General features: G+C 42.5%; 1 protein-coding gene across 7 annotated transcripts in view; it reads left to right on the top strand.

The window, feature by feature from the left end:
* syne1a (spectrin repeat containing, nuclear envelope 1a) overlaps window positions 1-25,675 on the top strand; it is a 150,867-nt gene that overhangs the window by 56,306 nt on the left and 68,886 nt on the right. For 6 of the 7 annotated variants that reach the window (XM_026193859.1, XM_026193861.1, XM_026193860.1 and 3 more), the window contains 19 exons: window positions 28-189; window positions 286-565; window positions 728-900; window positions 2,113-2,422; window positions 2,539-2,703; window positions 4,071-4,430; window positions 5,872-6,008; window positions 11,439-11,616; window positions 13,803-13,985; window positions 14,176-14,319; window positions 15,547-15,702; window positions 16,626-16,790; window positions 17,600-17,772; window positions 17,942-18,095; window positions 18,264-18,407; window positions 18,679-18,843; window positions 19,036-19,353; window positions 20,464-20,619; window positions 23,400-23,570. In XM_026193859.1, coding sequence (XP_026049644.1) covers window positions 28-189; window positions 286-565; window positions 728-900; window positions 2,113-2,422; window positions 2,539-2,703; window positions 4,071-4,430; window positions 5,872-6,008; window positions 11,439-11,616; window positions 13,803-13,985; window positions 14,176-14,319; window positions 15,547-15,702; window positions 16,626-16,790; window positions 17,600-17,772; window positions 17,942-18,095; window positions 18,264-18,407; window positions 18,679-18,843; window positions 19,036-19,353; window positions 20,464-20,619; window positions 23,400-23,570 — 3,694 coding nt within the window. The remainder of the gene's footprint in view (window positions 1-27; window positions 190-285; window positions 566-727; window positions 901-2,112; window positions 2,423-2,538; window positions 2,704-4,070; window positions 4,431-5,871; window positions 6,009-11,438; window positions 11,617-13,802; window positions 13,986-14,175; window positions 14,320-15,546; window positions 15,703-16,625; window positions 16,791-17,599; window positions 17,773-17,941; window positions 18,096-18,263; window positions 18,408-18,678; window positions 18,844-19,035; window positions 19,354-20,463; window positions 20,620-23,399; window positions 23,571-25,675) is intronic. The other variant, XM_026193864.1, reaches the window with a different exon arrangement.

Raw genomic sequence — 25,675 nt, 5'->3', positions numbered from 1 at the left:
TTTCTTCCTTCCCCTCTTTTCCCATAGTTTTGACGACTGCGTGCAGGGTATAAGAGACTGGCTGAAGCAGATGGATCTCAGTCTTAAGGCTGAGCCAGTTCTTGGGGGAGAAAGCCAGCAAGGTGCCCCAGACACCACAGAAGAGCTGGAGAGGATGGAGCAACTCCATAAGGAACTGACAGAAAGAAGGTTTGTATATGAGGGTGTCTGTGGCCATATGCTATATATGTCACAGCATAAGTTACTGAATATTCAGAACAATAATATATCAATTTCTTTTGTAAGGGAATCTATTGAGCAACTCTGCCAGGAAGCCCAGGCTCTATCTGAGGCAGGCCGCGGGTCAGGAGGAGAGGTCAGAGTAACAGGCCAGCTACAGATGGAGCACCAGGCCCTACTGAAGGCAGCCAGGGAGAGGCTCAGAGGCTGCCAGGAGAGCCAGGCTTTTGGAGACACTCTCCAGGGGGTTTGGGCCTGGCTGGAGGAGATCCAGGAGCGACTGGGTACAGTCGACAGCACGATGGGGACCAAAGAGCAGTTAGAGCAAAGGCTGGAGACGGTGCAGGTGAGAGGACAACAAGACTACATCTGCATGTATTCTTTATTTAGGTAATTCACCTTTATTACAATCTAGTTTTTCCAGTGAACACAAGAGGGGGCTGTTTGCTTAAGATATATTTATATATTTTTTATTTTTATTTTTTACTCTGAATGTCTGTTTGCACAGGATATCCTGCTTTTGAAGGGAGAGGGTGAGGTCAAGTTAAATATGGCAATGGGTAAAGGTGAGCTCGCCCTGCGCAGCTATGGCGCCGCCGGACAGGAAGTGGTTCGCTCTCAGCTGCAGGAACTGGAGGACGCATGGGCTACACTGCTTGTGACAGCCATGAGTTGCCACAGGTACAACTACTCACTTTAACTATCACCTGCAATTTGTTATAAACTACAAATGATAATCTAATGAGTAAAGAAGCATTCCTACCTTTAACAAATTTTGCATGCAGTTATAGAATACATGTATGCTTTTGGATAAAGCACTTTGGTTAGCACGGTCACCTAACATCAAGAAGTTTCCACGTTTGAACCCTAACCGGGGCTTTTCTGTGTGGAGTTTGCATGTTCTCTCTGTGCGTGGGTGGGTTTCCTCTGAGTACTCCTCAAGGTATGCAAAAATATGCATGTTAGGCTAATTCCTGGTTCTAAATTGGCCATGGATGTGATGCAGATAAAGTGCTTAAAATTCAAAAAGCACTGTATGGATGTGTGGATAAATTTGGCTTGTAGAGTGAAGCACTTTGACTGGTCAGTGAGACTAGATGAGCTCAATATAAATGCCAGTCAATCCCCATTTCTCTGCCACTGAAACATTTGCCCATGAACATTTAAGAGAGGATGTTTCTGTTTGCCCAAAAAAAAAATTCTCTCTTAGGAACAGGTTATTTTCATCACCACAGATTGATGTGTCGGTGCTGTTAATTACCATTAGGTTAAATAAATAATGAGAAGTATGTGTCTCATTTTCCAACTGTGACTGATGTGTCTTAGTATGTGCTCTCGGGTGTGTTTGTGTGCGTGCGTGACGGCATGCATGTGCATCAGTTTGTGTGTGTATGTCTAATTGACCAATTATGGCCCCTCCTAGAAAAAAAATTGATCCCATTAGGGACTAAATGGTGGATGGCAAACAGTGGGTCACACGTGCGGTGTGTTTGTGTTGAAAGGGGAGAGGGATAACAGGAGGCGAGGGGTAGCAGGTGAATTAGAGGTGTGTGTGAGTATGTGGATATTGGCACTATTTGCACAGGCAGGGGTAACAGATGGCAAGGAAAATTATGGGTGTGTGTCTGTGTCCTTGTGTGTTTTGAACCTCCTGATAAAAGGGGAGAAAGGCTATAAGCCAGTATTACTGCCAGTTTGTGCTTCTTCTGCAATGCTGCAAATGTACAGGAGAGTAAAAAGGTGTAAAAAGATTTTTATGCACCAAGATTTAAATTAAGAAGTCTACACATGTAGTTATAAAAGATTTCATGTGTTTGTTTTTTTATTTTCTTTTTTTTTTTTTTTTTGCACCATTTGTAAAAGTGTATGAGAGATCTACTGTTCTGTCTCCAGTCGATTAGAGTGGACTGTGTCTCAGTGGGGAGGATACCTTGAGAGTGCCGCCCAACTGCGCTGCTGGATGGAGGTTGTGGAGCGGGAGGTGTGTGCCCCTCTCACCCCTCAGCCAGGACCTAGAGAAAAAGCTTCACAGCTGGAGAGACTCCGTGCTCTGCTGGCTGATCTAGAAGACCACCAGATGGCGCTGTCCACACTGGAGGAAAAAGCCAGAGAACTCTTCAAGAAGACTGGTGATGCCAGCTTTAACCATGGTGCTCGCACCCAGCTGCAGGTGCAGTTTGACAACCTCACAGCTTTGGTGGAGGTACAAAACATCTGCCTTTATTTATTAATTTACAATGTAGATGACCATCAACCTCTTTCACCTTGATCAAGGCTTTCGGTAATATAACGTGTACACATTTTGTGTTTCTTCTATAGGAGAGAGTACGTCTGGCACAGGCAGTGGTGTTGGAGCACCAGAACTACCTGGAGGCCGTTAGAGAGCTCACTGATTGGCTAATGACTGCAGGGGAGGAGCTACAGCACTGGTCTGACACATCAGGAGACTCCACATCCATCAAAAAGAAACTGTCAGAAGTTAGGGTAAGGAAGACAAACATTTGTTAGTCACCTCAAGCATTTCCATTCTGTGCTTACGGCCCTTTTTCGGGGACAAATCATAAAGAGTTGCAGATTATTTCAGCCCACATAAATTAAGTGATAAAACTGTAGGGAAAACACAAGTACACGGATGCTAAAACAGTATCAGCTAAACAATCTAAAATTTATTTGACATAATCTGAAATCTCTTGAGCCACTCCATGTTAACAGCATGCGGTACATGTTGGTTAAATTGTCTTTTAGTTATAAACTTAGATTATTTGAGAATTAAAACTTGGCTGGACATCTTGTAGGAATTTGTTGGGATAATTGATGTGTAACAGGCACTAATTACACATCTATTAAAGAAGGATTAACTCTTTAAACCCAATATAGACATAATGATTCTCAGTGCAGTATCAGCGACTCTTGTGTGGAAGCAATGTTTAACTTATTTAAGAATACTTTGTCTTTGGCTCTTCTGCATGCTTGAAATGTGTGTGCTGTTCTTTGTTTTGTTTTGTTTTTTTTAATCCACACCCAATTCTTGCGAAGATAACTGATTGCTGAATTATCTGAACCCATTTGATGAATACATTCTCACTATGAAGGAGAGCAAATTATGCGGGGAATTGGAATTGGTTCTCAGCTTGTTCCCATATCAGAGCCAAATATCTCAATCTCTCATGATGCATTTTACTGCCAATGCAGTATAATATGGTTTATGGTTGTGTGTAAAAGGAAAAAAGAAAAGGAGCAATGAATTTAATGCTAAATCTTTCCCTGCTCGATAACTCTGTGATTACAGAGGAGAGAAAATATGTGAGGAAAAATTGATTTGCATTTAAATTTTACACATGGGTACTAATTATCACATTATAAATGTGTGTCAGCAGAGCTATGCTGTGTGAAGCATTACAGTAGAAGAGGAGATATGATGTCTTGTGTACACAAGCTAGTTTTCATTTTTTATTTAGTGTCAAGGTTGATCTTCATAGCCATCTTCTCCCTTTTTAATCCCTCTATCAGCTCACTGCTATCGCATCACACTCAAGTGTTTTTCACATCATCTGCCTGGCTTTCCCTTAGAGAGTAAGAGGTGAAGATGGAAGGAGAGGGAAAAAAAATCACTAACAGAGCGATATTACTGATATGGAAATTAAAAATACAGCAAATCAGAATAACTGGTGCACTGACAGAATCAAAGAAGTAGATATAAACATGTAAGGTGATGAAGCAGGGGACATCTGATGAAAACACTATACGGCAGCTTTAAATAGACACCAGCACAGCCAGAGATTGCGGTTTCCTTAGCCACAGTTTCCGTAGCAACTTTGTCTCTTACCTACCTACCCTCTTTATCTCTCCAGGAGCGTGTGGAGTGTCGACTTCTGGAGGGCCGCGACCGCCTCAGCCGGGTACGTCGCAGCGCGGCGTCCACAGCGGAGCACACGGCAGCGGGAGGCTGCGAGGCCATGGATCGACAGCTGGGGGCGCTGTCCCACGCTCTGGAGCAATGGGAAGGGGCCGCTCTGAGGGCCCGGGATAGCTTGGAGGGGGCCCTGTCCGCTGCCGCGGCTTCCGAAGAGGAATATAACCGTCTGACCGCCCAGTTGGAGGAAGAGTTAAAAGTGTTTGATGGACGTCTGAGGGGGTGGAGCCAGGAGCTGGTTAAAGCTGAAGGGCAGAGTAACGGCGAGGAGGCCGTGGAGGGATGGCAGCTGGCTAAGGTACTATAGAATTTAAATAAACATAATGACAAGAGAGCCTGAATTATTATCTGTTCATTTTCTCACAATGGTGCATTTAAAAAAACAGCATCAATAATAAAAACTCGCTGGGGTGGGTGAAAGCTGACAGCGGCTATGCTGCCGTCCTATGATTAGCATTGTTTAATACAAAGTACACACACAGACACACACAGGACCCTCTGCAATTAGCCCTGCTTTCTCTGTCAGTAATTATCCATTCTATTTGTAAATCCTAAAAACAGATTAGTTTGTAAATCAGCTTTACTGGAATGATGAACAAGTGACAGCCACAATCCCATCACTTCCCCTGGTTTCCTGCTCATTCTGTCTTCCGTGCTGTCCCCTCTACCCCTCCCCGCTTTGTCTTTTTTAACCATTATTTTCCACTATCTCTCCCTCCCAAACATTCCCTCATTGTTTCTCCTGCCTATACTCCAACTTGGTTGAACTGAAGTGTGCTGAGATGTCCTTCTTGGCTGCAGGGGTTCTTTCTTAGATGCTTGTGCTCCTCACCTCCCCTGCTGCTCTGTTTCTAACCTCCACAGGATGTTTACAGTGTGACAATTTCTCTGTATTGTCAAGGCCGTGCCAACACGTTCAGCCCTATATTTCCCCTCCGGGCTTCTTCAGCCATGCCTTTCTCCGGTTTTCCTCAATTTGGGGCTGTTAAAGAACAGAGGAGGAGTTGGGGTTTTTTTCTTTCCCCTCCTCCGCTTCTCGTTCTCCTCCTTCTCCAGCCTGTTTCCTGTGTCCGGCCTTGTTTTCGTTACGCGCTTGTTTGTGTGCGTTTGAACCAATTCTACATCTGTGAGGGCTGACAGCTGAATTCCACAGGGAGAGAGCGTGAGAGAGTCATCGGGAGGAAAAATGTGTGCGAGGGAATAAGTGGAGGGAGTGGGAGGAGGGAGAGAGAAAGAGGAGAGAGCGAGAGAGTGGGGTAGAGAAAGAAGTAGAACCGCCGTAGGAGGAGGGAGCGAGGAAAGGAAAGGAGAAGAGGGAGACGGGAGCAGCGAGTCCACAGGAGCAGGGAGGGAGGGTTGTTTTAATCGTCATACGTCAGAGAGTGAGTGAGAGTCACACAGCGAGAGAGAGAGAGCTTGTACATATTTCATGGGACAGGATTTCATGACTGTGTGAGTGCAGAATGTGAGGCACGCTGAGGCGAGCTGGAGACCGTTATCCACAGCTCCTTCCTGCCACACTCCGCCAGGAACAGCAATGCTTTTGTACAGGCAGCACTGTGAGTATGTGTTTGAGCGTCTGTGTGCGCGGTTTGAATGTGAGAAGAGCGAAAACGACTGAGGCAGGGTGTGAATAGGAATGCGAGCGGACTTATTGGAGGGTGTCATGCAGATCCGTTGGGTGCTTGTGTTTCCTTGTCACACACACACTGAGCTGGTGTCTGATTTGTGCCGTTTAGGATATACTGGAGGGCTTGCAGAGCGCCGAGCCGATGGCGGAGAAGTTGAAAGGCCAACTGAATGACCTGGTGCGATACTCCAGAGACCTCGGCTCACAGTCAGACCGGGTCACGGCGCTAATCAAACAGCACAACAGGTGAGAGGAACATTTCTGCTGTAGTGATGTGATGTGGGTGAGCGAGAATTACTCCTTGGAGTGTTTGTGGATGTAAAACGAAACACTGACTGATTAACTATAGTTTATTCATGATGCCTTTTGCTTCAAGTCTGTGTAATGAGGCCAAAAGCTGCTTTTTTTCAAATGTAGATAGAAATGGCCCCAACTTGAACTTCCTAACCTAAAAGCCAACAAAGTTATCCAAACAAATGCTCAAGGAAAGGAAATTCAGAGTCACACTGGAGATGAAGTAAAAGGTTTTCTCAAAAGTGAAGACGTTATCACACAGATTATATGAAAACTGTGGTTTAATATAGAACAAAAATATAAATTAGAGGAAGAACCTGGAGATACTTTGGACCAGAGATGAGAAACAATGGATACCAAATGGAATAACAGCACTGTGTACAGTAAAAAAAGATGGGAATTTTATGAGTTTTCAGGAGATGGAACAAAATTTAACATTATGCAACCATTCTCCAACCATAGTAGGAATCTACAATTTAAAGAAATATAGAGTAATATCTGCATAGTACCAACAGAGGAAAGGAAATACAGCACATTATGTTAAAGCGAAATGGGCAAAAAAGAACTCGTTGTGTATATTTCTCAAGATAAATGGCTGCCTGTATGGAGAACACAGCAATCTACTACATCATCATGTAGCTTGAGAGAAAACTGTTGGAAGGGTTGAATAAAATTCTCTGTCACCCCCAATATTAAACATAAATTTCTAGTGTTCTCTAACAAAGCCATATTGAAGCCAATGTGATAAATGTAAACCATTCTCATGTCTTTTGGATCTGCCCTGGCATTGTGCAGTTTTGGGAGAGTGTTCATTTATTTATTGTTAAAATATATACAGGATCATCTCTGGTGTTGCATTTTGGTGATATAGCAGGAAATATTGTGTTGAGAGAAGACAGATGTTTGTTTAAAATCTTGGTAGGAGCCTGTGAAAAAGCCTTCCTGGAGAGATGGTACGACCCAGACCCACTATAACAAGACGAATGGCTGTAAATAGTGAGTGTAATATATGTTATGGAGTAACCGACTCATAAGATCAGACAGTGTTGAGAGATATGGACCATGTTTACACATCAATGACAGGGTGAGGACTGAAATATTAATGTCACAGGAACAAACTAGAGACAATCATTTCGGGATTTTTGTTATTTTGCTTTGTTTCACTTCTTTCTTTTGTGTATACCTGAAATGGAAAGGTGGTAACAATGTGTTTAAAAGTTAACTGATCAAAAAAAAAATGTTTTTGGAGGTTTTTTTTCAGCTAGGATGTTCAAATCAACCTCTATTGACCAATATGCTATATACATTTTAAGTAAAAAAAATAAAATAACATAAGACAAACAAATAAACAGGAAATAATCGAAATATGTTGAGGAAACTGAATAAAAATGAATTTCATTTGTTTAATTATAGTATGCTAAAAGCAATAAGTGCAAACAAAGGCCATTGAAAAGGCATACTCTCCTTGACCCACTTGGATAGTGGAACAGTTAAAAGCAGTTGTTTTGGGGATCTGAGACCTACTGCTTGGGTAGAGGACATTAGGTTCTGAAAATCAATCTGACAGGTGGCCAGTACAGGGATTTTAGTACTGGTGTAATGTGTTTTCATTATCTGCTACCAGTTAGTCTCACTGCAGGATTCTGCAACTGCTGCATGATGAGATGAGGGCTGGTGCAGTAAAGGGTCAAAAATCCATCCTCGAGGAGAATAAACTGTTTGTAACACTCTTTATATGAGTGAGAGAAGGGATGCTTAGCTATGTCTGTCTGCCTAGTTTGCCTTTATGGGTAGCTCCCTGTGTACATAACAGACCTGGTGAGACCTTATTCAAGCAGTTGGCCTCTCTAATCATCTGATCCGAGTTTTTTGATAGACATGGCCACACTTTTTAAGCTCTTGAACTTTAGAACTACGTTCTGCAGTGGAGGCATGCATGTATGATTACGTTGAGTAAAACCAAGACACTTCCAATGTTAAAGAAATTGTGTTTTGCCTAAAAAGTCTGCATTTTCTTCTGTAGCTATCTGTTTATAGAGAACGGAAGTGAATTAATTCGATTTAGGTTTAAGTGCAAGGTCAAAGGTGATACCAAGACTTTTGCTATGGGCTTAAAGGTTTAGTGCTAATGGTCCTAAATGGCTAGCTAAAAATGATCACAGCTGTCTGTGTGTCATTTAGATGAAGACAGTTTTTCTGTAGAAATACACATCCTAAAATATTTGTGTGACATTGGATTATCATTTGAAAGATGCATTGTACTTGTGAAAAATAAAGCCTAACGGACACATAATGCAAAAAGGGACCTAAAATCAAATCCTGAGGTACTCCATAATTGATTGAGGCATTGGAGAAAGAGAAGCTTTATTAGCTATTAGTCAACAACCTAGCCAACCTTATCCTTTAGACAGTTTTTATTAAAAGCCTGTGATTAATACAGATGATCAAGTGATTATGATGCAACGTGCAACATAACGTATAAACAAGTTATTTGCTATTTATTACTGTACAAGTATGTGATTCTGCAGATACCTGACATATTTTTTAACTGGCATATTATATAAAAATGTGTCATTTTAATGATTCAATTAAACCTGTGCTCATAATTATTGTTGATGTCACACATTATTCCATATAACAGTCTTAAAAACAGCTGTTCCATAACACAATAACAAGAGCGGGAAAGGAAAGTTCTCCTTAATTACAGCTCAAAAGCCAGGGCTATGTTTTATAAGCTCTTTTGTGTGTGTGTGTGTGTGTGTGTGTGTGTGTGTGTGTGTGTGTGTGTGTGTGTGTGTGTGTGTGTGTGTGTGTGTGTGTGCGCGCGCGCGCTTGTGGCAATAACACACAGAGGTCTGACGTCCGTATCAGCCAGGTGAAGGTGGAAAGGTGACGGACAACAACAGAGTCACCAGTTGCTAAGCGACATTTAACCGTCTTCCCTCACTTCCACTTATTGACTATGTTTGTGTCCTTCCCCAGTTTAATTTTATGCAACACCGAGTGTAATTTTTTAGGGAAATTACAATTTTTTGGAAGGTCTTTTTCTTCACACTGATACCCACTTTAGTCTCTTTACTGAGCTCTAATTGCCTGCTTTAAACCCTCAAGTGAGCCCGTGTTCAATGAGCACCACTTGTTTGTGAACGCACCGTGCAGTGCCTTTTCAAAAGAACAACAGTGCATACAAAAGAGCATGCACACACACAGCCATGCACATTCAACGCATTCATGTACAAGTATAAACTTCTACCGTAGCGCAAATGATCTCCTTTATTTGCTGCTTCTCTGAAGATTTACTGGCAGACAATCTAAGTGAGGTCAGCTTTTTGGAAATGCTTTGGCAGCTAATTGGCGTAGACTGCTGATTGGCAAAACACCACCTTTCCTTATTCGTTTGGCTGTTTAGTCTGTAATAGACTTGGCCTGTGCGCTCTTTGCACCTGTCCTGCATTTAAGCGCTGCAGAAAGAAGAGTGCACAGACAGAATGAAAAAAAAAAAGGAGTCAGAGGAGAGGAGGAAAAGGCAATAACTCCCCTCCGCCCCACCTCCTCTTTATACCGCATGCCAGATTTTGTCTGTCACAGCAGAAAAAGTGCTTCTTTTACACCCGTGCTATCCCCACTGTGTTACCCTTTCATGCCCTCATCACACCGTTAAAGCTCAAGAGTGTCTGTGCCTGACTTTAATGCGTGTTTCAGTGCATTGAGATGCTACATGAGGACAATGTGTTTTTTGCCATGTTTTTCATACCTCTATTTCTGATAAGTAACCTTATTTCCCTGCTGTCATCCACGTCTCCCCCTTCCTCCTTTAACCTTCACACACTCCCCACAATGTGTGAAATCCAGTAATTGTTTTTCTTTTTTTTTGTCTTACATCATGTTTAAATCTATTTTGAATGAAACTACATGTACATAGATTTTTTTTCTTTATCCCAGAGTTGAAAGAAAATAATTCTGCTGGTTGTACATATAGCTTATCCATATATGAACTTGTATCTATGTTGGTCATAACACACCTCACAATTTGGTTATGTAAATTTAGTGCCAGGGAGCACTGAGCAGAAGTGTGTGAAGGAGTATGGAGGTCAAGAAGACGGGTGGTTGTGTAGTGCGTCATGCTGGAGATTTGAATCTGAAATAAATTTTTTGTTGTTGCCATTTTATACTTTTAAATTGCCTAATATGGTAAAATACCTGAATTGTGTCTGGTTATAAAAACACATAACTGATTGTTGGTCTCATGATGTACTCAAAGCACCATTAACAAATTAAAAAAAATAAAAAATCTCATTGCCGATCATTTTGTAGCTGACAGCTGGTCTCCCACCCCCTCATGTGCCAATCAACAACATCCGCTCCCACTGGGCTGGTACTTTTGCTGCTGGGTCTTTTCTACTCTAAATCAACACACCAAGGCTCATTCATACATTCATAAAGATCTTTATTTTGTACCCTTAAGTGCTTTCTGACTATCATGCACACACTTAGACTGCAGTCGATGGATTGGGAGAAATTTTGGGGTTCAGTATCTTGCCCGTGGACACTTAAGCACAATTACTACAGGGGCTAGGGATCAAACCACCAACCTTCCAGTTAGTAGACGACCCAATCTACCTCCTGAGCTGCTGTAAATTTATTATCACGCTCCGTAAAGTTAGGAGTTGTCATCAAATTTCGCTGACATTTTCATTTTGTGTGTTCTGTTTGTGCATCCCTTTAGATTATTATGGTTTCTTGTGTTTTTAGCTATCCTTTAAAGCTTCAAATCTCAGTCTCATTCAACAAGTGATTTTATTATGCTTCAGTTACATACCTGCTGTACCTTGTGGTTAATATATTAATAGCAGAAAAATTCCTCTGGATGAAAAGCTTCATTCTCCTAAAATCCAAATTTGAAAGTGTACCTTTGATATTCTGTCAAGCCTCGCTGTGACCGCTTCCTCACATATCTCCTCCATCTCATCTCTTTCTTATAGCATCAAGCTGTCGTGCCTCGTTCCCTCCATCTTGTCACCCATGTGAACTCTTGCCCCAGTCATATGTTGCCTCTCAACCCCCCTCCCACACAGTGCCCCTTAGCGCCATCCCCCCGCTCTCCCTCTTTGCCCCAGCGCTCATTCCTTCCACTTCACCCACTTTGCCATTTCTCCACCTGCCCATTTCTCATCCCTGGCTCATCCTCCATGACGTGAGTACAGTCTGGACAGTATCAGAGCATCAGCACGTGTCTCCTTTGTTTTGATGGACACATGGGCAGTAAACACTTCCTCTGTTTGTAGCTTCGTTCTTTCTTTGTTCATTTCTCACGGGAGATTTCAACCCATGAACAACAACTTAAATGAGGCCTTTTCTTTCTTTTCTTCTTCTTTCCTGCAGTCTGAGTCTTCGTGCATCCAGGGAATGTCAAAATAAGGAGCGCTTGTTGGAGCAAAGGTTTCGTGCAGCCCTTAGAGACTTCCAGCAGTGGCTGGTCAATGCCAAAATCAGCACTGCCAAATGCTTTGATGTGCCACAGACTGTCACAGAGGCCTCCTCTGCTTTGCAAAGGATTCAGGTAAGGGATATAATTTGCAAAACCCTTATGTACAGCTAAAAAAAAATTTATTCTTCCTGTGTGTGTGTGTGTGTGTGTGTGTGTATGCGCATGTGTTTTTTAAGGGGACATATAACTGTAGTAAAATTGAAGTTCATTGTCTTCTTTGCACAGGTGTTTTTCCAAGACAGACTTACCTGATGCAGGAATTAATCACAGATTTAATCACATTTTTGTCATATTATTCCAGGGCAGACTGAAGTAATACCAGCATATCAAGCAGTTTTTTGGGGATGGAAACGTAACTAAATATTACTGTAGTCAAGTCTTTTGAGAAATAACATTTTCAATAACTTGTTTTGTGCTCATTCATATTGATGTCTCGGAGCTGCCAGCCAGTGTGGCCGTATGATATTTTTTCTACAGGCAGATTGCTTCTGTGAGTGTCTGTTGATAGTAGAGGTAGGGAGTGTCATTTATTCACTTACATAAACCAGACTTTTCCTGCCTCTCGGGGTGATGATATTAACAAGCTTCTTGTCATAAAAGCCATTTGTCTGCTCCTTGAGAAGCTGCAACCTTGCATCAGTTTGAGTCCACTTAAATCCACTCTTGCTAATTACAGACTGGTTCTCGCTTTTTATTTTGTTTCCATAGAGGCAGGCTAAGCAACAATATGGTACTACAAAGAAAAGCAAAAGATGTAGTAGTTAAACAATCAATCCTCTTTCATTGGATGTTTGCTCAAAGGGAAGCGTGTGTGAACATGCCCACTGTTGAGTGTCTGCTGGTGGGCTTGTTGGAGTGATGGGACCTGCAGTAGCCTGGATAAGCTAGAAATGGGCTCATAGCCAAAAGAGATAAGAGAAAGCTCCACAGTGGGGTCTCTCAGCCTTTCTCTTCAAAATATCTGTGTGTCTCTCTTTCTGAGAAGTCTCTGAGATTCTGGCAGGTCTGGCAGCCTCTTCAGAGCACCGCAGGGTTCTGGCTAATAGTCAGCTGCTTGTCTGTGAAGGTGGACATCCCCACATCCATGCACCGCATTACTATCAAGCAATGTGCTATTATTTCTAAACTCTGCATTCTCAGACCATATTTTGGAGCTCTTAGATGATCGACGAAGCAGTGAATCAACAGTTAGGTGGTCAGGGAGAGTGAGTTCAAAATGGCAAAGCAACGTGTGGTTATTTGACAAAATAATTTGCTGGAAATCCTCTGCAGGGGTTTAGCAAAGTCTGCTCCTTTAGAAGTTTCTAGTTTTTTGGATGAGAGGGATTTTCATACTTTCTGACTAGAGAGGCAATCATGTTTTATTTATTATTGACTTGGTGAGGAATGTGGAACAATGTTTCCACATGGCTGACCTCCAGGAGGGCTAGCGTGGGAGGGGCTGGGGTATCCATTGTGTCATGCTTAATTGGTGGTATACGGTTACACTGGCAGGGTGAGAAAGACAGCAAGTGTGGAAAAGAAAAAGAGCGAGCAAGTAAATGAATGTAGAACACAGAGAGCGAAACGGTGAGAGACGCAGACTTTCTTTTCTTGTGTGTGTCTTTTACTTTACCAAGTGTGTGTGTGTGTGTGTGTGTGTGTGTGTGTGTGTGTGTGTGTGTGTGTGTGTGTGTGTGTGTGTGTGTGTGTGTGTGTGTGTTTTGAGGAGGCTGAAGCTAGATAGTGTGTGTAAGTGATGTGCTGACTGCACAGATGGTGGAGTGGTCCCTGCTGCGCTACTGTCATCGGCTCAGCTCAGAGGGAGGGGTGTCTGTGTGTGTGCATGCTGCATATGCGTGTTTATCCTAATATGTGTGTGTACATTGCCGGTGGGTGTGTATGAAGGCGCTTTGTAAAAAAGAAAAAAAAAAGCAGACACATTTCAGGCTCATTGACTTCCCTTATCTGTTATTGCGTCTGTGGGTCAGGCCACTTCTTCATATGCATGTAGAATTAGTAATGACTTCATCTAATGTAATTACTGCTTTTCACAATGTAGGGTCACATTCTGGGACCTTGAGAGAAAATTTGTTGACAATGTAGAGAATGGCTTTGTTACCCGTCAGGCACTGCAGCAAAAGGCAAAAAAAGAAGAAGTTTGGGATAGTCATTCAGTCTTTTTTTCCCCTCCTTTCACACCCTTCTCCCTTTGTGTGCGTGCTTCAGTTAAATAGTCACTGCTCCTTTGTCTTTGTCTGTGTACTGTATCCCCTTAGGAGTTCTTGAGTGACAGGGAGAATGGCCAGGCCAGGCTTAGTACAGTAGGAGCCAGTGGGGAGCTGCTGATGGCTGTAGTGTCCAAGGACAGGGTGGAGGGAATCAAGGCCAAGGTGGCAAATGCGAGAGAAGACTGGAAGAGCCTGATGAATAACCTGCAAATGAGAGAAGATGCTCTCAAGGTTGGTGCATCGTTTTCCGTGCTTAGCAGATGGCTGCAAAATTACATCAATGTGTATTTAATGTGCAAGAAAGCAAGCAATCATTAGTTTCATTTTTTTATCAGAGTGCTCACTTTCTCTGATATTTGTACAGTTTGTGCAAATTCAGAACCTCAAAAGGTGTATTTAACAAGTTACTTCACATTTGCAGAACCTGCAGGCCCAGATGACAGAGTTTGAGGCCAGTGCTGAGCCTCTGCAGGAATGGCTGAACAGCACAGAGGTCAGAGTTCAGGAGAGCAGTGCTCGCCTACATGACCTTCCAGCCAAGAAGCAGGAGCTCAGCAAACTACAGGTACTGTGAAGCCCACAGTCGTGCTCATGATTCTCCCTGGACATTACAGTCCTCTTACAATGACATTACTTCTGCGGTTATTGTGGCTGATGAAGGGTCAATCTGTTAGTCCACCCCTGTAGCAGTACATCAGGACATTTTAATCAATACTGTAGGGTCCATTTACTGTTAAATTGCATTACGTTAGTGAGGCTGCCCCTTTTACATTTCTCTTCTCAGCTGCTCTCACTGATGTTTTCTAATTTCCTCTCTTCACTCAAATAAACCTTGTCATTACACCGCAAATTGAATATTAAGTAGATTTTCCAAGGATACTAAATAGTCAGCTCTCCATCAGATATGGATCCCTGAAGTACAATTTCAATTCACTGGGGAGAAGAGAAGGACCTAATTACATTTTTCGAGCACCACTGGATCAAAATAGAGCTGCGTCTTGACACAATAGTCAGAAGAAAAGTCCAGAAATCTAATTAATTCTCCTTCTGTCAAAGCTGAAGCACTGCGTGGCTAAAAGGCCTTTTTCAGGATGCGATAACAGCCTCTGCCACGTCTGGCAGAGACAAAAAGGGAAGACAGGCATGAAGCGTTAAAAAAGATAAAACTGACAAAGGAAAAAAAAAAAATCAAACCCATCTCAAAGCTCTGCTCGTATCATTGTTGCTATTTTTATATTTATTCTGTCCCCCACTGTAGCACTTCTCGTCATTGCCTTTTGTCTGGTCCCTGCAAGCAATTACATTTCTTCCCACAGCACCTGAAGTACAATAAAACACACAGGCTTCAGTCTCTGAACTCATGTAGGGAAAATCCTCCTTACCCTTTAACATGTATACAACCCGTCTTTGGATTACGTTATCAGCCGTGTCTCCTGTGCCTCTTCTTTGCTGTGGTGTCTAACCTAATAACAGCATTTATATGTAAAAGTGAACATCAGGAGAAATACTGCTGATGCTCGTGTTCCTCTGTTTTTATCCATGTATTTTGATGTGCTCTAGTGTGTACTTGTGACATGTTAATCCCATATCCCTCCTCCTCTGCGCTTCTTGTGCCTCGTGTCTCTGCTGTCATGAAAAATGTTATGTTTTCTGTTGTTTCATTTTCACCTCTAATGGTGCTCACACACAACCATACTTTCCAACCCATCACTTTTTCTGTACCCTGCGCTCACCAACATCCAATTGCTCCGTCTCTGTTTTTCCACCACTTGCCTGCTTCACATCGGCTTAGTGTGTGCTGGAGGAGATGGCGTGTCAGGAGGTAGAGCTGGGCAGGCTGAGGGAAAGAGCTCATCGACTCTGGGAGGGACAAGCAGCCGGAAAGGGCTTCGTCCACAGAGTATCTCAGCTGTCAGCACAATACCTAGCCCTCAGCAACTTAACCAAGGTAACACCGCTCACGCCTTGTAACCTTATTTCTAGCCTTTCCTCTCTTTATGCTCTGCTTCTATCACAGACTGCTACAGTGTGCTGGAATGTGCCTTGCTTAACCCATGTGCTCTTGATAAACACTAAAGAGCTTTCTGTCCAGCTCTGGTGTTCGCTGTTTTGTTGTATGATCTGCCGTGTCATGGACTGCTGCCCCCTTGCACATTAGTCATGTCTCCAAGGGAAGACCTGGTTCCCAGAGTAATTTACCTGAGCTCAGTAATCTCTCTTACCTCTAAAACGCCCTTGTGCTTGCAGCCTCATCAGCATAAAAGGGCCAAGACTGTGCAGCGTACCTTTATCCACTAAAGCACTTCTGAAATGTCACAGCTGAAATGTGTCACTGCTTGAGAAGCTGACCTTTGTGGAGCTCTCATTAAAGTGGTCGCACTCGTATGATTAATTTGATACATCACAGAACAAAATATTACGCTGACCACAGAGCACCATTCTGTTACCTCGGGACAATGAGAGTACCCCGGCGATGATGAATGGGATTTATTTACTTTGCTGGCCAGCCAGTGAAGTGCTATTTTTAGGTCCTCTTCCATCCTAGACGTGGAAACAGGAATGAAAACACTTCAAAAATTGCCACCAGTTATTGAAGCTTTTACTTTCTGCGCTTTGCAGATCCACAGATGTTGCAGATGTATGAGTGATGACTGAAAACACAATGCGTTTTTTTTTCTTGTGCTATAACATGTGGGTGGGAGAGTCTCTAGAGATGTCTATCTGGGAAAACAAGGCTGTAATTTCAAACACAAACACAGAAAAATATGAAGAAACTGTTGTTGTTCACTGGAAACACGTGTAATGTTAAACTCTTTGGTAAGGAAAGACTTGAGGAGTATAGTCACATTACTCTACTTTAATATCTAACAGGACAAGGCATCCAGGATTGAGCGCATTGTAGGGGAACACCGCCTTTTCTCTGAAGGACTGAAAGAGCTCCAGGACTGGGTGTGTGAGGCTCAGCGGGTCCTCAACACCTGCATCTCCACCACTACAGACAAGGGCTTGTTGGAGGACCGGATGTTACAACTTGAAGTAAGGAAGGAAGACATGGATGGAGTTCTTTAAAGGGATACACAAAAAGTCCATTCATGCACATTTTCCTAGCAAGACTTTTCTTTGCTGGCCGCTAGGAACAAAAATGAGTATTCCCTATTAAGTTGGCGTGTGGTTGCTGTAGCTTGATTAAATTTGTTGCGGAGAGCTGTACAGATTGCTGTGGTCCCCTGCATGTTGCACACAAGATACCAAATTACCAGCAAACAGCTGCAACCAACAACCAAGCAGCAGTGTAATTTAAAAAAAAAACAATAAGCCGTGAAAGTAATGCCTTACCGTTGAAACCAAGACAAGGTTCTCCATTTCTTGTTTGCGTCACAGGCTTCACAATTTCACAGCCACCTACCAAGAAGTTGTAGAGTGCTGGCAGATAAGTCAGTTTCCATGCAAGAAACGGAGGATTGCAGCAATCTGTTAGTGACCAAAGCAATCACAAGAAGGTTATCAGTCAGCACCCTCTTTACAAGTGATTTCACCCAGCGACAGCAGGAAACCTCCAGCTTCCACCGACTAGAATAGAGACTGGTGTTGCCCTGTTGCCGACCAGTCTCTAGGCCTGTGTGACTGAGCCCTCCCTGTAACTGAGATATTGTGTTTAAAATTTTCAGAAGTAAACATTACACAGGCTTATTTTACAAACCATGCAACTGCAGATTTCTGACTTGACACAAGTTTTATCTGTAGATATGTTGCATCTATTTTAATGGTTTAGAAAGAAACAGGGCGAGATGCATTTTACCCTTTAGAGAGTTATTTTCTGTCTGTGTGTTCACCTCTATCTGTAGGCCTTACTAACTGCCCGTCAGGAGAGGGAGATCCAGCTAAAAATGCTCTTGACTCGGGGAGAGGCAGTCCAGAGGAACACTTCAGCTGAGGGAGTCCCGGTGATTCGCAAACAGATCCAAGACCTCAAAGACTCGTGGGACTCACTGCTGTCTGCCTCAATCCAGTGTAAAAGGTGAGCATGGGGCAATTAATCTGTCAGTCTTTGATAAATGGGACTGGGAACTGCCTAGTTTCCCTTGATGGATTTCTGCTAGTTGAAAGGTTAAAGGGATTATTAGATTTAGCTGTTCAGAATCTTGTTTGTTCCCTCTGTGCTAACTTTGCCTTATTTATGGTCACAGTCAGCTGGAAGGTGCTCTGTCGCAGTGGACCAGCTATCAAGAGGACGTGGGTCAGTTTATGCAGTGGATGGATCGGGTTGAAGAGACGCTTAGCTGCTCAGACAGACAGTACTCTGAGATGAGAGACAAGACTGCTAACCTGGGAAAGACCAAGGTATCAAATGCCACTGTAGACTATCCAAACTCTGTATTTAGATTAGCCTGACTGTAATTTTAATTTAATTAAAATTTTAGCCATTTATCCGCTTTAGATTCATGCAGTTACATTTATACCTCAGAGCATCCCAGTTGCAATGATCTATGGGTTCTCCTTTCTTTCCAGCTTCTCTATGAGGAAGTACTGAGTCATAGCAGTCCTCTGGAGACTATTGCCACAAAGGGTTCCAATATGACTGAACACCACACGACACAGCAGGAGGTGCAGCAGCTGCAGTGTAGATACAACTCCCTCAAAGAAAAGGCTAAGGTGCTTACTCAGAACATACGGCTTCATTTTTTCCTCTGCAGGCATTTGAATAATAACCGAATAGTTTGAGTGTATTTCTTTAAAAGCTTGCTTCATGCTTTTTCAGAAATTAATTATTATTAATTATATTCCCCAAAATACTGAAGGGCATGAACTTGTTGAAAATTTTACTGACTTGCCTAATAATTATTGTAAAATCATTACACATATTTCTCTTTGAGCTTGAACTGCTTTCATCCATTAATGTTTGCGTCTTGTTTATTTTTTGCAGAATGCAGTCAGCAAGGCCAAGGAGCTGGTGCTGGTGCATCAAGAGTATCAAAGGGGGTTACATGTGTTTGAGGACTGGCTGGAGAAGGAGCAGGCCTCTCTGGCCTCATTGTCCCATCCAGAGGGAAACGTGGATACACTTGAGAATACACTGCAGCAGCTACAGGTAGAAACACTGTGGAGTTTTATGTCAACTCTATATGGTTATGATAAGAGAAGAGAATAGCTTTTAACCCTGCCTACGCATAGTCGTATTTTTCAAAAGTAAAGCACCTAACACCTAACCCTTTCTAAATGTTTTAAGTCTTCAGTGACCTCCAGTATTTACTTTGTTCTTGACTCTTCATTTTCTTCACAGAACCTGCAGGAGCACTGTTCAAATGGCCAAGCCTTACTCTCCGCTGTGCTCACCAGCAGAGAGAGAGTAATCCCCTGGGGTATACCTCAGATCGAGGACCGAGCCCTGGACACCGCTCAGCGAGAGTGGGCGGCCTATCAGAGCCGTCTAAAGGAGACTCAAGGCCAGCTGCACTCAATGCTGACCCGACTGAGGCAGATGGGACATAAATTCCTGAGCCTGGCACAGTGGCTGGAGGAGATGGAGAGGGTAGCTAATATCAGAAGTAATCGGAGGTCAGACGCAACCACCAAGCAGATTCAGCTGAAGAAACTCCAGGTGAGAAAGAGGCCTGATTGCTGCAGTCCATATAAGATACAGGCCCTTGATATTTCATGCAACTGTCAACACTGTAAAGCTCAAAAGGGAACAACATACTGTCTTATTAGAAGAATTTATTTTTGGGGGCCAGGATGTAGAGACTTCAGGAAGCTACTTCCCCCAGCCAGGAAATTGTTTAGCGATACCCATCCATCTATTTTCTTCTGCTAATCCAATTCAGGGTCGCTGGAGGGGCTGGAGCCCATCCCAGCCACCATATGGAATACCATAGTTTAATAATATTTCAACAAATGTTTTTTTTTATTTCACTGGTCACTTCAGTCAGAGGTACCTTCTGGTTATACTGAAAACCAAACAGAAGAATATCAAGCTCACAGTTTCGTGATTTACATTTCAGGACACAGAAGAAGCAAACTAACCTAAAAACACAGCCACACATGCAGTAAGCTGTGAAGCATTGTGTCACTTTATACTACAGCGCATCACTTTGTCATGTTTCAAATAAAACAGCAGTATTTCCCATACTTGGTCTCCTCCCTCTGGAGCATGCTTCCTGCCACTGTCAGGATGCCAAAGAGTCTCAGTATTTTCCTTCCTTGCATTTACACACACACACACACACACACACACACACACACACACACACACACACACACACACACACACACACACACACACACACACACACGTTGGGGATTCATATCTTGTGGGACATAATGCTTTCCCTAGCCACTTACCCTAACCATCAAAAAAGAAAGTCTAAACCTAACTCTTACCCTAAACCTGACCTTAACCCAATTGCAACCCTGACACTAAGTGTCCACTAACTCCATTTTTGAGTCTCAAAAATGCCTTCAAAGTTGTGGGGACTGGGATTTTGGTCCCCATAAGGGCTGTCGGTCCCCACAAGTGTAGTAAAATTCCAATTTTTGGTCCCCATACACACACACACACACACCCTTCTGTCCTTCTAGGCCCTATATTGTTTTGCTTGTAATGCGTTTTCTGACACCTGGCTTTTAAATGAACTTTGCTGACATATAAATCATCTATAGCTTTGGCAGTATGTAACTAAAATATTAAAACTTATGTGTCCCTTGTGATCAGGGGTGTCTGGAGGCAGTGCTCACACGGCAGAGTGAAGTCGATGGACTTTCATCTTTAGCCCAGGAGGTTCTGGAGGAAACTTACATCAGCAGTCGTATCAGTGTTACGGCCACTCAGCTCACTGCCCGCTACCACTCCCTGCTGCTCAACATACAGGTTTGGCGCTCTTGATTATCTGCAGTTTAATATAATAATATTGCCTTTATATTCAGTTAATGGTGCTTTGCATTTTCAGAGATCCTTTATCTATTTAACAGTGAGCCACATGAGGGGTTTGTTGTGGTGTTTTCAGCGTTTGTGGTGTTGCTAACCCAGTTGTTCCTCTGTTGCTCCAAATGTACTCAGGAACAGTGTGATGTCACAGTTGTTTGTTTGTTTTTATTTAACACCATTTCACAAACACAGTCCCCTCAAGATGTTTTATATTGTAATGTAAAGGCCCTACATTCCTGCATGTATTTATATTTCTGCCTTTGGGCGCACTTTGCCAGTTCATGCATTTCTTCACTCACAGATTCTGCTTCCATCTCGGTTTCACCTGATTTACCCCGACCACTTAAGCTCCCAGCACGGTACTGCTTTTGTAGCGTGCAGGTGTTACACTGAGCTTTGCAACCCACATCAGTATGTTGTAGATGTGTGCTGTCACTTGAGGGCAGTGTAGAAAAATCAGCGTACTACAATGTGGACTGCTTTTGTTCATGTTTGTGCTAAAGTTGTTCCTTCAGTGTCGCCCTTGCAGCCATGAAATCAGAAGTCATAATAGTCAAAGAAGTTCTTTGCAGTGAACTAAAACTGAGCATCAGAAGCAACCATTGTCTGTGCTTCCATTCAGATGTTTATTACTCTGGGTTTATTATTATCACTGCCTTTCCTGTTCAAGCAGAGTTTGAACCAATCAGCATTCTGTCTACACATAGCTTCATTACCGCTGCAGAAGTATAAATCACAAATGTCTCACCTGTTCCTGTTTTCCTTATTTGTTCAATATTCATAAAGGCTCAATTTCAGCTGCTCTTTTCTCAGAGCCACCATGCCTGGTGACTGTATCTGTTACATTGCTTACCTCTAATTCTCCATTGTCATCACAGCTTTTTAAAACACTTCACCAGATTTTCTTACCTGCTTCTTTGGATCCACCCTATTGCCTACACTGCCAGCCTTGATATGTAAATGTGTAAACAAGACCTAGGTGTCATTGTGAGTTTAATAAATAAAAAGAATTAAAAACAAGCTGGCTGCAGGTTAAAAAAAAATTTGCGTTACCATCTCAATCATATATTTTAGAAAATGTGAATTTTTCATGCATTGCCTCTGGGGTCTCTTCCCACAGTGTGTTTTTCACACATGATTGTTCTCCCTCACTGTGGAATTTACTCCTGGGAGAGTTTTGACTTTGTTTCTGTAACACCCCATTGAAGTAGCTTTGAGAGTTATCCGTGTTACCCCTGCCGGGGTTGTTCTGTATACTCAGATCCAGCCTCTCTATTTGTCTTCTCCTCTGGGTTGAGGGGGGGACTAAAGGAAAATCAATGGGGCTCTGCTGGTCTGGAGCTAAGGCTGTAATTAAACGCTACAGAAAGCAATCTCACACCCTGCACCAGGAGTGGAAAAGCTTTGCCTGCACTGCATTGATTTTTTTTTACACCTTCAGTAACACATCTGAGTGTGCGTATGTGCGCATTTGTCCCCCTTTACTCCCTCACTTTTGTTTCTCCACCTCCGTACAGCCCACACCCTTCCTTTCCTGCTAAAATTGTCTCACATATGCATATACTTTACAGTCGTGCCTACACACATATGCAAACACATAACATCCCTCTCAAACTGTGGATGCCTGTAATTATACCGTGTGAAGTGTGGGCCATATGGGCTTGAGGTGGGAAGCTGTTACCTCTGGCTAGTCAGAAAAGGTGTGCACTCAGCACTATCAGCTAATTGGAGCTCCTCACCACAGGATTTGCAAGTTGAGTGAATAATGTGTCAAAACCTGCAAGAAACCCTCTCCATCCTCACGGTGTTATCGACTCAGAATATCAGTCAAGTGGATAATGCGTCAAAAGCATAAAAACCCACTCCTCCTTGTAGTGAAGCTATTGACACTGAGCAGATGAAAGAGTAGAGGGGAAACGGATATTTTCTGTTTTGATGGCTGATCAGAGAGCTTGTGGTCCTTGGTGACTAATGTTAGACTGCTGCTGGGGCAAAAATCACACCTTCAAAAGGAAAGGATACAGGCAGTGTTTTCTAGAATTACCCCAAAGAAATATAATGTTAGACTTTGAAGAGTCTCACCAATAATTCTGACATATGAAACACGAAATCTGTTTTGTTTGTGTTTTTGTCATTTATCCTCAATTTATATTTGACCTACAGCAGTCGACTTAATATTTCCGGGAAGGACTAATGTTGTTTATGAAAGAAAGGGAGGTTTAAGACATTTATATGAAGAAAATGGGTGGTTTTAGCCTGTTGCTTGCCATGTATAATTCAACTTTTTGGGATATAAATTAGATGTTCCAATAGGATGCTTTCATAAGGTTTTAAGTCAATAAAGACTAAAAAACAGGTAATTAAAAGCCATCCATAATTCACCTTTTGTGGATATAGGGTAGATGCTGTGGTAAAAAAAAGAAAGAAGAAGAAACATACTTTAACATAACGTTATAGGTGCATGAATGGAAAAAATAGGTATTTTTAGCCCATTGCTAGGCAACATGATGGATATCATAGTATCTGATTTCGATAAGTCCCTTCAGGGGTTTCAGATCTATGTGTGTGCCAAGTTTGGTTGCTCATCTCCTGATCGTCTAGACAGAGTTTTCAGGCAGACAGAGCTTTTATGTATCATAGTAAGATATTTATCCTCCTTAAAAATCCAAACTTAACATTTCTGGAACTTTTTTCTTCTGACCTTCGATTTAATCTACTTTCAGGACACCATCAAACAGCTACAAGAGGAGCTGAGGAGCATTGAAGAGACAGAGAATCTTTGCAAGTCCTTCACCGAGTGGCTTGGCTCGACTCTGAAAAGCTTCACAGCATTAACTGACACTTCTGAACCTCTAGACCAGGCGGCCATGGAGAAGAAGATGAAAAAACTAGAGGTATGTTTATTTAGTTTCACTGTTACATTTCTAAACCTCCACGGTTTAGACCCAAAGTGATGCATTTGGATAGAAGGTGCAGCGGTGCACCTAATGCACCTCCCTGAACTGTTTATGTCAAAGAATTTGAGCACAAACTCATATGAATCCAATTTCACAAGCCAGCAAACAAATCCTTTGTGCAGTTTTCTTTGGCAGCTGCAAAATGGCCGGTAAAATATGCATAGGCTTCCTGTAAAACTTGAAAAGCGTTCATTGTTCGTATAATATTTGGACAGCGCTCTCACCTAAGAGAAAATGACTGCAGCACTTTCTCTTATGTTCATTTCATCAAATTGGCTTTTGAGGGAGGTAGCCCTGCTCAGAAATGCACACACTGTAAAAAGAGAATCACCACTATAGTTTGCCTGGCATAGTTCAAATCGAGTGTGTAGAGGATTGGGTGAGAATGTGTGTATCGATCGGCTCTTTATGAAGACAAAGCGGGTGCTGCTTTAGAGGAAGCGTGGTAACAGGGGGAGACCTCCCACTGTGTGTAAGAGGATGAAGAAGCGCCGGTGTCAGGAGCCTGCTGGCACAGACACTGTAATTGATGCAGTGCCCTTACTGCTTCAATACACACACACACACACACACACACACACACACACACACACACTTCTCTCCTCAAACACTCGTTTCATATCATAAAACCCATCCAAAGTGCTAACTAACAAGCTGCAGCAAACCCATGAGTCCTCGCGCATTTTTTTTACTTCTCCATCGCTATATCTCATTTCTCTTTGTCTTCTTCACATACATCCAGAACAGCCTTAACACACACACACACCCGCACACCAAACATAGATGTTTACAATAGATCATCTGGTGCAGTCTTTGCAGTAATCCGTGTCTGGGATCGATGCTCTGTCTCTGCGTATGCACTGAAGACATGCTGCCACCACATGTGTCCTTCCAGCACTGCATATAACACGCGAGCGCTTGCTCATCTCCTGCAGTGAGAGCTACAGGGCTGTTCAGTGAGCAGGGATGATTATGCATCGACACAAAGACCAGTAATCAATAGTTGTGTCAAGGGCCATTAGTTGGATTTGGACTTTATTTGATACTGTCAAAGTGTGAGTCATACAGTAATGATGGACTACCTCAGTTGTAAATGTGCTGTGAATTCATTGTACATATCGTGATCATGTAGAATGTAACATATAATTTAATTTGTCCCCTTCAACTGAAGCGTCTCTGTAGTTTTCTTTGACAAGATTTATTTTGAAATGACTGGCTCGTACAAACATGTAAACAAGGCAAAATGCAAAATAGAAAAGGGTTGGTTCTCATTAATAAGCACCCCCCCCCCCTTTCTCCTCCCTCCATAATTTTTAATTTCATTCGCATTTCATAAATGTTCAAGGTCATATCCTCCCCAGAGTCCCTGATGGTTTCTGATGCACACAGTCAGAGTTTTTTCCCCAAAGGTAAAGGTAAATCGCCCCATTTTTTAATTCCATATTTGTAACTGGGAATAATGAATGCATTTAGTTTAGCACAGAAATTGACATATGCTTCTTAATTAATTTGAACAAAATTTTGAGCTATGCAGAATTAAACATGCTCCTTCTGTTCTGTGGTTTCGCTGCTTTTCATGCACTGACGGCAGAGACTGCTAAACTGCTTAAAGGGTCATTTTTGTAATGTCCTTCCCCTTCTAGTAGGTAATGTAACTGCTAAACATGGTTGGCAGATCCATAGTAGATGCAGTGCAGTAGATAAAAGAGCCCAGGCACTGATGCAGAATCACCAGTTACAGCAGGTGGACAAGGAACTTGACTGGGATAATTGGGTTGACGTGCTATAAGACAGCTACAGCAGAAAGGGCATGATGTCTTTAAGACCTGATATACATTGTTCACAAGACTGTACTGCCTTATGCTATATGGAAGCCGTAGAATTATTAAATTATATGAGCCTATGCAAGTTTAAAACCTTACGCTGATAACTTATTTGATGCAAAGACAGATTGTGAGCACCAAATTCTGATCATTCTCTTAAGTGAAGTCACTGATTATTTCAGATTCTGGAAGAACAAAATCTTGCAACTTTAATTCAAC

Source organism: Astatotilapia calliptera, chromosome 15 (assembly GCF_900246225.1).
Source record: "Astatotilapia calliptera chromosome 15, fAstCal1.2, whole genome shotgun sequence".
NCBI lineage: Eukaryota > Metazoa > Chordata > Actinopteri > Cichliformes > Cichlidae > Astatotilapia > Astatotilapia calliptera.
This window is presented reverse-complemented; position numbering and strand designations above follow the sequence as displayed.